General features: G+C 40.1%; 1 protein-coding gene across 1 annotated transcript; it reads left to right on the top strand.

The window, feature by feature from the left end:
- Window positions 1-140: 140 nt before the first annotated feature.
- Window positions 141-6,651, top strand: MRPL50 (mitochondrial ribosomal protein L50). Its single transcript, XM_037492025.2, has 2 exons — window positions 141-258; window positions 3,253-6,651. Exons 1-2 carry the CDS (start codon window positions 167-169, stop codon window positions 3,644-3,646), a joined length of 486 nt encoding a protein of 161 aa, XP_037347922.1. The 5' UTR covers window positions 141-166; the 3' UTR covers window positions 3,647-6,651.
- Window positions 6,652-12,150: the final 5,499 nt, after the last annotated feature.

Below are 12,150 nucleotides of genomic sequence, written 5' to 3'. Positions count from 1 at the left end.
CAAAGACTACTGGACTACATTTCCCGGCGTGCAAAGGGCGAGGGCGCCTCTGGTGCGTCCGAACAGGAAAACGCGAACGCCTGCCTCTAAACTTGTACTCGATTGGCTGGCCTGGCGCGTCACTGCCGGCTGTGGGCGGGGCTCTGGTCTGGAACTCTCCTTGGAGATGGCGGCGCTCTCAGTGATCGGAGTTACCAGAAGGTGTTTCACGTGCGCTTTCTTAAGGGCTCCACGCAGAGGAATTTGGTCTCGATTCAGGTAAAGCGAATGGTTGGACGGAGGGTCACGTTCACGGAAAGTGAAAGGAGCTGAGGAGGATGAAGGGACGAGTTCAGACGTGTCATGCTCTTGAGACGGGGCCCTGGGCCTGGCCTCACCTGGCCAGGGACGGGCAGGTGCGGTGGGTTTCTGAGTTCCGCAGCCGCGCCCCGCGCCTGGTGGGCCCGCGAGTCTTCTTCTGGCCGCTGTTTGTTCATCTGGCAAAGCAAGATGTCATTGTCACCTTACCTGTCTCTTTCATTAATTTTCTAAAATGCAAACAGCGCTGATCATGCGTTTCAGGTATCGAGGGCTCTGTGTCACGCAACAAATGGCTCGTCCGGATCGAACAATTTAAGGCAAGAACGTGCAGCTGCTCAATTAACTTATTTGCGGGCTTATATTTCTTAATTAGCAAGAATCAGTGATGAAGTCCAGCCTTCTCATTTTGTCCGTTTGTTCATTCATTGATTCAATCAATAGATGGTTATTAAAAGTCTGCTCTGACCCCGCGTTTCTCTAAGAGAATAGAGCTGACATGAGGAAACTGAGGCCACACTGATAGAAAGTATTTTGCTAAAAGTGACAAAACAAATGAATGGCAGAGATGGATCTAGAACCCAGGTCTCTTGGTTCCACTTGCTTAAAAGGTAAGCCTGTTTGACTCTGTTAGGGCATCAACATTTTGACAATCTCAGGGATTGCTATCTGCCTTCTCAGATTTTTTTTTTTTTTTAAGATTTATTCATTTATGCATACAAGAGCTGAGGTACAGGCCAGATATTGGGGGGGGAGGGTGAGAGGATTAATCAGAGACAGAGCTGGGAACAGAACAGGCAGAATAAAATATACTACTGAGGGGAGCAGTGGGCCAGACAGGAGAGGTCTGCTGGCCATGTGGGTTTCTCTCTGGCTTGCTGGGGATCAAACTCATGCTGCTGAGGCTGCTGATAGCTTCATAGTGCCGTGCTTAGCCACTTGGGCCACCAGGGAGGCCCTGCCTTCTTAGATTTTAAAAGAAAAATTCCTTCAGCCCAGAAGGATTTTTTTTTTTTCATCAGCTCACATGTTTATTATCTTCCTCTCTTTTTTGATTAGTATTTGTTATTATCTCTGATTGTTTTCAAGTTTGTTTCATTCACTAATCCAGTAAATATTTATAGTATCTACATGTCCATTGTCTAGGTGTTAGGGATACAACTGTTTTATTAAAATATGCAAAATCTTTGTCCTCATAGAGTATATGCTTTGGCGGAGGAAAAAATGAACAAATGTAAAATATAATTTCAGAAAGTGGCAAATTTTGAAGACAACTAGAGCAATTGAAGGGATTCCTGAGATGGCAGGAATGGATTACATTTCATTCTGGTGAGATGTGAGAAGTTTGAGGAGAAAATGGAAGGTGAGGAAGCAGACACTAGACACTTTTTGAAAAATTTTGTTGTAAAGTTAGCTGAAGGCGAATCTGGAATATTAGAGGAATTTTTTTCTTGAAAATGGGAGATAATACAGCATATTGTGTGCTCTGAGAATACTCTAGTAATCTCTAATAGATAGGGAGAAATTGATAAGAATTGATGCAGAAAACAGAATTAATTGCTGGAAGAGACTTTGAGTAGGCAATGAGGGTAGCATTACAAACCATATGTTGGCCAGACATCATTCATTTCTAGTACCTCTAATTCCTGTAGGGGTGATTGACCCCAATCAGATGCTAACTTCTTGGAAAATAGGAGTCAATTCATGTACAAATCTTTCATTAAGCACTGAAATAGTGAGTCAGGCAGATTCTCTCACATCTGCAAATTGCTGTTAATCGAGCAGTTTTCAAAGAACCCCAAAGTCAATAAAACGTGTCTTTGGGGCCTCCCCGGTGGTGCAGCGGTTGAGCGCTGGGTTGCAAAGCTGCCCGCGGCCTCTGCAGCGCCGGTTCGATCCCCGTCTGCTCCCTGGCCACCGGAGGAGGGTCCCAAATGGCGCGCAGACCTCTCCTGCCGCCTGCTGCTCCCCTCAACAGTGTGCTTCGGTCCTTCTGCCTGCTCTGCTCCCCGCTCTGGCTCTGGTGAATTCTCTCACCCTCCCACGCTTCTGACTGTACCCAGTGCTTGTATAAATAAATAAATCTTAAAAAAAAAACAAAAAACTGTGTCTTTGTATTCAGGAGTTTATAATCTGGTACAGTGGTTTTTAACCAGGGGCAATTTTGTCCACCAGGAGACATTTGAATGTCTTGATTGTCATGCCTGAAGAACAAGAATGCTACTGACATTTCGTGGGTACGGGTCAGAGGTGTTGGTAAGCGTCTTACAATGAACAGGACAGCTTCACAGCAAGGAATTATCTGGTCCAAAATGTCAGTAATGTTTGGGCTGAGAAACCTTCCTCTAATAAGAGAAGTAGTTTGTATATAAAGTTAGAAGTCAGGTAGGCTACAGTGTGCTCTGAGAGCAATAAAAGTGCAATAGGACATCAGAGGATCTTACAGCTATACTGATTGGGGAAATTAAGTAAAGTTTCGCGCAAGACAATGTTTTTGTTCCAGAACTTAAAGGATAACTAAGATTTATATGGGTGGAGATGACAAATGGGCATTTCATACAGGTTATAACTTGTCAGGAAAATGGTTGAAACAGGGTGCAGTTTAGGCAGTACATGGAGTATGTACAGATTAGTGGTAGATTAGAGATGTGCATTGAGTTTGGATCTTTTGGAGGACTGGGAATCCCGGACAGAAAGATTTGCCTTCTTTACTCATTCTTGGGCATTCTTAGAATATTAAAATCTGTAATTAGCTTTTGTTTTATGTCTGTGCCAGCTCAGTTGAAATGTAAATATTCTAAGAGCAGAGACCTATCTTCTCTCCACAATGCCACACTTAATTTGTAGGTATGCAAATTATTTGTTGATTTTGGTGAGTCTGGTGTTTCAGTTTGTCAGTTTTATTAATTCTTTGAACCAAAGATTTATTTATATATTTGTTTTTGGTCATTCCAGAAAAGAGGAAAAGCCAGTGGTGACTGAGGTAGTAGAAGTTGAAGAGGTGAAGAAAGAACCTAGCCTGGTGTGTCCACCCTTACGAAGCCGAACATACATCCCACCTGAAGATCTCCAGAGTCGTTTGGAATCACATGTCAAGGAAATTTTTGGTTCATCTGTTTCTGGCACTTGGCAGGATGTCTCTCTGGAAGATGTTCACCTGAAGTTCAATTTCTTGGCATGTTTAGCTAATGACTTGGGCCATGCAGTGCCTAACTCCAGGCTTCACCAGATGTGCAGGGTCAGCGATGTTCTTGATTTCTATAGTGTACCTGTTCAGGATAGATCAAAATTTGATGAATTCATTTCTAGTAATCTGCCTCCCAATTTAAAAATCACCTGGGGTTACTGAGCAGTTAAGAAGAGCTTATTAAAATCATTTCCCCCTTTGGGCAAGGGAACTGCTTCTCAGACTTTTCGATGCTTTGCCATGTGATGTGCTATTAGAACTCTTCTTTATAAACCTGCTTTTTCTGTGGAAGAATGTATTTCCCTTTTTTCCCCCCTCATACCATGAATTAATAACAGGATTTTTTTTTTTCATATTTGCTGAAACTCACTTTTTTAATGGAATCAGGTCATTAATAATGTATGGATTTTTTCCTCCAGAGGACACTGTGATTAACTTGGATTTAAGATGGGAGGCCATTACAAGCTCAGGTGTGGTCTTTACTATTCAGAACCAGAAAATAGTAGTTTCAAGAAAGTTTGGATCCTCTTAAGAACTCTTAAATAGGGGATATTATTATATAAGTACATGTGCAAATAAAGAAACTTAGATATTCATAAACATCTAAGTCAGAATACTTTAGAAAGTTGTTTCACTGTTTGCTTTACTGCACAAGAGAAATAGAAAATTATAGCATTCATTCTGGATTGATCTCTTTTGGAATTAAAGTAGGTTTCTTAAAGTGTGTTGTGTGAGTTTGATTTTTTTAAACTCAAATAGTTATTAGATGGTTCTGAATGACAAAATTAGTGATTAAGGTAGGAATAATTTTTGTTCATCTTTAGATATGGCTGGGGAATAATAGTAGGGCAAAGAATTTCTTCTACTGTTTTAGCTTAACTCAGCTGATGACTGGAAGAAAAATGATAGAAGGGTTTTGAACAAAGGAAATTACATTTATTCTCTGTCTCAAGGTAACTCCATTGAAAAGGGTAAAAATCAGTTTGATATAAAAATTCTGGCATGTTTTTAAGAAAAAGTACAGTAGTAACATGCCCTGTAAATGTCACAGCAGACAGATTTTGAGTATCTTCTACATTTAAGAACTTAAGAAGTGTTGGCATGTCTGGAACCTGTCATTAGAGCTGTTAAATCCTTTCTTCTGTGTGAGAAGGGTTCAGCATGGAAGCATGAATTTTATATAGAATTTGACTCTCATTTCCCACACAACTTTTACTTGTGATGTGGAGACAGAAAATGTGCAAAGGGCAAGATGGAAGTAGGGGAATGGTAAAAGCAATGTAGAAAAAGCAATGTAGAAAAACATTAGGTTACAACTGGAGAAGCAACTTTAAAAACCAAGCTTCTTGTGTCATAAATGCAAAAGAAATCCCTTTGTAGCCTGGAGCAGTATTTCTCAGTGTACTTGGGGGTCTTTTTAAAATGCAAATTCTGTTCAATAGGTCAGAAGTGGGTCCTGAGCACTACATTTTTTGCTTCAATTTTTATTGATTTGCCACATTTGCATAGCTATAATTTTGGGAGTACAACTTTTCACCTCCATAGGTGCACATGCCTCACCCTCCACCTAACCTTTGTTCTATACCCACTCCCCCCATCCTCTGCTATTCAGTATGTATTTTCACAGAGTCTAAGAATGAATTTTCTTTGTTCATTTATATTCTGCAAATGAGTGAAACCATTTAGTAACTCTGATTTCATTTAGCATAATCACCTCAAGAATGATCTATTTTGTCCTAGAAGACACTATTTCATGTTTTTTTTTTTTTAAGATTTATTTATTTATTTATTTATACAAGCACTGGGTATAGTCAGAAGCATGGGAGGATGAGAGAATTCACTAGAGCCAGAGCGGGAAACAGAACAGGCAGAGTGATGAAATACACCGCTGAGGGGAGCAGTGGGCATGGCAGGAGAGGTCTGTCGCGCCATGTGGGACCCTCACCCGTGGCCGGGGATCGAACAGGCACTGCAGAGACTGCGGGCAGCTTCGCAGCCCAGTGATCAACCCCTGCCCCACCAGGGGAGGCCCACTATTTCATGTTTTTTAATAGCTGATAGAAATTATTGAGTATATGCCACAATTTATTCATTCAGTCGTCTGTCGATGGGCATTTGTGTTGGTTCCATGTCTTGACTATTGTGAATAATGCTGCTGTGAACATAGGGGTGTGAATGTCTTTTATTATTAATGTTTTATATTTGGGGAAATACCTAGAAGTGGTATTACTGGACTATATGGTATTTACATTTTTAATTCTTTGAGCAATCTCCATCCTGTTTCCTATAGAGAATGTTCCAAATTACATTCCCACCAGCAGTGGAGGAGTATTCCCTTTTCTTCACATCCTCACCAACATTTGTTTCTACTTGTTTTGACAGTGGCCAGAACATTGTTTAAAATGGCCATATTATCTAAAGCAACTTACAAATTCAATGTAATGCCGATCAAAATCTTGAAAATTCTTCAAGGAAATGGGACAATTATAAAATTTGTATGGAACCATGGAAGACCCTGAATAGCCAATACAATCCTGAGAAAAAAGAAAGATGGAGTTGTCATACTGACTTCAAACTGTAGTACACAGTGATAGTAATCAAAACAGTATTGGAATAAAACCAGAAACAGACCAATGGAACAGAAGGAGACCCCAGAAATAAATCCACATAAATGTGGATAATCTGACAAGGGAGCCATGACCTTATGATGGTGAAAGGTAATCCTCTTTAACAAATGTTGGGAAACTCAGCCACACAGGGAAAAAAAAAACAACCTACATCTGAATTCCATACACAATAATTAATTCAAAATGAATTAAAGACTTGGATATAAGACCAGAAACCATAAGATACTTAAAACACAGGAGATACAGTCCTGGACATCGACAACAGAAATGCGCTTGAGGGGGCCTCTGGCGGCGCAGGTGGTTGAGTGCCCCACTGTGAAGCTGTCCACAGCCTCTGCAGCGTGGGTTGGATCCTGGCCGGCCGGTGAGACTCCCACATGGCGAAGCAGACCTCTCCTGTCTCACCCGCTGCTCCCCTCAGCAGTGTATTTCGTCAGTCTGCCTATTCTGTTCCCTGCTCTGTCTCTGGTGAATCCTCTCATCCTCCTGCGCATCTGGCTTGTACCCTGGTTCTTGTATAAACAAATAAATCTTTAAAAAAAAAAAAAAAGAAAGAAAGGAGTTTGAGGATGCAACTCCAACAGCAAGGTAACAAAAGCAAAGATAAACAAATAGGACATCAAACTATAAAGCTTTTGTACCATTAAGGAAACCACAAAAACAAAAAGGTAACCTGCAGACTAGAAGAAGATACTTGTGTATCACATGTCCAACAAGGGATTAATTTTCAAAATATATAGACAACTCATACAATTCAACAACAAAAAACAAAGAACCTAAACAAACAACAACAAAAACAAAGGACACATCTCCAAAGACATCTACAAGGCCTACAGGCACATGAAAAAAATGCTTGTCACTTATTGTAAGAGAAATACAAACTAAAACCACATGCTATCACCTCATGGCATTGAGACTGGCCTTTATCAAAACACTGTATTCTAAAATCTTTGTTAGGTCTTCGAATTCTGTGTCCTTTCTTCGAGTCTTTCAGCTTTTCCATCCTGTGTTCATATTATGCATCTTGTTTCCTAGATATGTGTGCTGCCTTACTTGCTTTTTCCAGTTAGGGTACTATGGCTTTAATTTTCTTTGTTTATCTTCTTTATTTAACTTGGGGCACCTGAGGGAGGGAGGGCATACTGGAGTACAAAGACTCAGTTTCAGTCTTGGTGGGGCAGGAGGGTTAGTCCAGGCAGACATTTACTGTTTTTTCTTTCCTTGCTTTCCAGAGCACACACTGTTTTTTCATGGCAACACCCAAATTCTGGGGTCCTGCCTCCTTGCCACCCCTCTAGACTATGCAGCACGTCTCTCAGATCTCCCAGGATGTAGGGGAGAGGGGCTCCACTGCCTGAGCTGCCAACTGCCAAATTTTCTGCAACTGATTTAAACAGTCCCAGAGCCTGTGTGTACGTAGATAGGGATTCTCCCCTCGCTGAAAAAAATTGCCTAACACGATCCATGCACCCACATCCTCTGCCCAGCTTGTTTGGATAACTAGTAGGGCTGCCTCCCTGGGGGCAATTCCCTCACATGAAATTTTCTGTGAGCAAAATTCAATATTCTATAGTTGTATTTAGTGGAGCAGTGGAGCAGAACCTCTGTATTCCACCGTGTTGTGGGTCTTGAGCTTTGAATTCCTAAAAAGCTCTTAGGTAATACAGCTAACTTTTTTTAAAAAAGATTTATTTTATTTATTTATGCATACAAGAGCTGGGGTGTGGGTCAGAATTGTGTGTGGGGTGGGGGGGGAGGGCGAAAGCATTCACCAGAGACAGAGTAGGGAGCAGAATAGGTGGATCTACTGAGACACACTGCTGAGGGGAGCAGCGGATGAAACAGGAGAGGTCTGCTGCACCATGTGGGTTAGCTCCATAGCCAGGGATCGAATTGGTGCTGCAGATAGCTTCATAGTGCTCAGACGTAACTCGTGCCCCACCAGGGATGCCCTGCGGTTAACATTTTAGAGGCTGTTGTTGAAGTGGGAGAGGCTACCACTCTCTGAAACGAAAGTTCTGAAAAGTTTAGGTCACAGAAGGCACACTGCACAACCATCGTAAACTCTAGAGGGCGCCACTAGTTTACAGTCCAATATGAGAGAAAGATATAGATATTTATGTCAATATAATGATCTTTAGTTTTCCTAAAATGGTTCTATTAAGTTTGCTAACTTGTTTACTGAGATCAGTCAATGAATTACAACAGGTTTATTTTGAATAGTTAAATGTTTCCTCTCTAAAAGAGTTATCAATTAACTAATTTTACTTAGTTGGGGTGTTAAAAATTTTACATGAAGCTTTTAAAAACTGCCAAAAAAAAGAGAGGGTTAATAGAAATGTTCTTACAAAAACAGTATATATTTCAAGCAGCATGAAACAGACTCTTCTCTCATTATTTTAGCATGTTACTTTTTCTATTATAAAAGTATACTGTTTTTAGATAATTGGGGTGGGGGAATAAATAACACTTCTATCCCACTGTGCAGATAATCACTTAATATTTGATGTATTTCCAGATGAAAAAAAAGTTTTCTGTATTTGAAAATTTTCTGTGAGATCATGTCCCCACCATCACATCATGAACATTTCCAGTTATCTTTTTTTTTTTTTAATTTATTTATTTTCATACAAGAGCGGGGGTACAGGCCAGATGCGCGGGAGGGTGAGAGGATTCACCAGAGACAGAGCTGGGACCAGAACAGGCTGACTGATGAAATACACTGCTGAGGGGAGCAGCAGGCTAGACAGGAGAAGTCTGCCGCACCATGTTGGATTCTCGCCGGCTGGTGGGATCGAATCCGTGCTGCAGAGGCTGCGGACAGCTTCACAGTGTGGCTCTCAACCGCCTGCGCCACCAGGGAGGTCCTCCAGTTATCTTTCATCTTAAGAATAACAAATTTGAAAGTGTCGGTGTCTGCCACTCAGCATCTAAACCTCACTGTTAATGGATACATCTTCAGTGCCAAAACATCTGCTCTCATGACTAACTCCATTTCAGGCCCCACACTTTTGCCCTTGGTTGTAAAACAACCCGGGATGCTGAGAAGATTTGTGATGTGTCAGTGTTGATTTAGCAGACAAATACTATTTCAAAGTACAGGGAGGATTAAACTTTGTACTCTATAAAGACAAACTAATTAACATGCCAGTTCTTCCCTCTGCCCACACCATGAATGTGACACATTCTTTGATAACAAGATGTTGCTCCCAATAGTATAGAGTGGGCCTTTTTTTTTTCTTTTCTTGTTTGAATTTGTAATCTTGGCGATGTATAGGATTAGTGTGATACTTGCAATAGTGGCATTTGGCAGCTGAGAACATATGAAACATTTTGTTTTAATCTTAATTTGTGTATTTGTATATGTGGATACAATAGGTGTCAAGTGTGATTGATCCTAATTACATTAGCATGTTGATCCTAATATAACTTAAAGAGTGAAAAATCACAAGATAAATGATGGTGAGTCATATGATGAAATGAAAATGTTTTTTTCTGCAATTGTGGTCATTTATCACTTAAAACTATTTGAGTATTTAATGTTGATATATAAATGTATGATTTATTTCTGAACGTAAGTACTACTTTAAGGAATAAAATACACTGACCATTCCAGTTTCTATTGCCTCTGCAGGGCAAAAGTTCTCCAAATTGAAATTAATAAAAACTCTCTAAGAACTATTATTACTCAAAGACAGCATTCTATTTAGACATTACTATCAATAGAACAGAAATTTTTGTGAAAATCTTAGTTCAAATCTGTAATTAGTTATTTTGCTAAAATAAGGACACAATAAATTCATGATAATTTATTAACATTTTGTTAATGTCTTTATTCCTCATTGAAACATTGCTGGACTTGATATGTACCATAATAATTAAACACAATTGTGTTTGATGTTTGCTGACTTCTAGTCACAGAAATAATTAGTTTTACAAATATTTCTTGATTTTATTATTGTGAAGGTGAATTTTTTTATTTATGAAAGTATATTTCAAGATAGGAGAATAGAGCATAATTTAGTGAACAATCTGTTCCCTTGGTTTATAATTTTAAATATTTATAATATTAAATGTAGGATTCGTTTTTAACCTCCTCCAGATCCCTCAGATGGAATGTATAGATTTGTGCAGTACATACACCTACTTGCATAGTAGACTTCTCAGCCACTTGGCTCTGGGTCGTTGCAAGGAAGCTGGGAAATGGAGGCTAGCACAGGAAGAACAGAAAAGGAATTGTATTTGTTGAAAACATCATAGTTTCTACCATACGATCTCATTGTAAAAGAAGCCTTCATAACTTCCCCCAGGTTTTTTCAACTACTTGACATGTCTGATTGTAAGTGTATTATTTACCTTAAATTATAAAGTAGCAGCTTTCAGAATTTTATGTGAACTAGTGTAGTAGTTTCTAAAATTTTGTATATGTTTTACTATCACTGCACAAGAAGATTTTAGATGGTTCTGAAACATTTTAATTGTAATGGTAGTGAATACCTGAAAAAAATTACTCTCTTATCAAACCCCCAATTCCATGAATGTTATTAATTAGGATGAGGCTAAGATTAAAAAGGAATATATTTTTAAATGAATTACATGAAGCCTACTCCACATTGACTCACTACAACTCAGATATACAAAAGCATAATTTTCTAGAATAGGACCAGTCTTCCCTTCAAACACCTTTTTCCAATGATGGTGGTGGCAGTGAGGGGGAAACAACACAAAGCAGCTCACTAATTGTATCTTAGTCTTTTCCTACTTACTATATAACCCAAGTTCAGGTGAATTATTTTGTCAATTTGAAATTCAGATCCTATCAGGAATGCTTGTCTCCTTCAAAAGATATCCTCTGCTCCCCTCTCCAAATCTGGACGCAAGAAGGCTTACAAAGTCTTAGGGAAAGGGTGAAGGGCAGGAAACCTAAATCAAATAACTGGTTTTGGCCACCTTCTCTAGCTTGGTGGAAATGTAATTTGTTTCCTCTGCAGGCTTTGACCTCTTTCTTGTGTATTTAGAAGTAACTGTACCAGAGTTTGTCCTTTGTCCTTTGGCATGGTCAAGACCAGGTGACAACCCAGTTTCACCCTTTGGATTGGATTTGCTCCGCTGGGCTTTTATTGTCCTCAACAATTCTCTGAGTGCCAGTTATGTCTTTTATCAGGCCCCTGGTGGACCCACTCCATATTGTGTACTCACAGATTAGCTCATATTTTGCCCATAACGATCCTGGGGAGCGTGGATGAATTTCCACTCTCAGATGGCTTCTGTGCCACCACTGTCAGAAAATGGGAAATCCCAGAAACCTATCACACAACAGGACTGCAAAGAAAGCATTGTGTGTGCTATCTCTGCATCTTCTCTGCCTGAACACACAATGACTTATAGTCTATTTTCCAGAACCCCAAACAGGAAGCACGACAGAAGATTTCTCTGGGGTTTCCATTTTCTCATAATCCATTCCCACCTTTGGTTAAAGTCTATATTGTTCTAGTTGGGTTTGCCCTCTTTGCTAGGGGCTAGACTTAATGGAAGAGAAATCTCTGGAAATCAATTGTATGTATAATCAAGCTTTCATCTATTAAATAAAGTTTTTTGCGGGCCTCCCCACGGTGCAGCGGTTGAGCGCTGGGTTGGGAAGCTGCCTGCAGCCTCTGCAGCACCGGTTCGATCCCCGGCTGCTCCCCTGCCACCGGAGGAGGGTCCCACATGGCGTGCAGACCTCTCCTGCCGCCCGCTGCTCCCCTCAGCAGTGTACTTCGGTCCTTCTGCCTGCTCTGCTCCCCGCTCTGGCTCTGGTGAATTCTCTCACCCTCCCGCGCTTCTGACTGTACCCAGTGCTTGTATAAATAAATAAATAAATCTTTAAAAAAAAAAAAAAAAGTTGTTTGCTCTGGATAAGATATTAACTTGGTTATACATCTCCTCAGAACTTAAATTTTACCTTTAATATGTTTTATCATTCACTCCCATTTTACAATTAGAAAGCTGAAGCATTAGAAAGTTAAGTAATTTGCCAAAGGTCAGACACACTGCTGG

This window comes from Talpa occidentalis, unplaced genomic scaffold (genome assembly GCF_014898055.3).
Source record: "Talpa occidentalis isolate TD23 unplaced genomic scaffold, MPIMG_talOcc4v2.1 talOcc4.7, whole genome shotgun sequence".
NCBI classification, from domain to species: Eukaryota; Metazoa; Chordata; class Mammalia; order Eulipotyphla; family Talpidae; genus Talpa; species Talpa occidentalis.
Note: the sequence above shows the minus strand (reverse complement) of the source record. Positions and strands in the feature narration are given on the sequence as shown.

Coding starts and splice junctions, on each gene's coding strand:
- MRPL50 (XM_037492025.2), top strand. CDS start 167: ATGGCGGCGCTCTCAGTGATCGGAGTTACCAGAAGGTGTTTCACGTGC. Junction 259..3,252: donor GGAATTTGGTCTCGATTCAG/GTAAAGCGAATG, acceptor TGGTCATTCCAG/AAAAGAGGAAAAGCCAGTGG.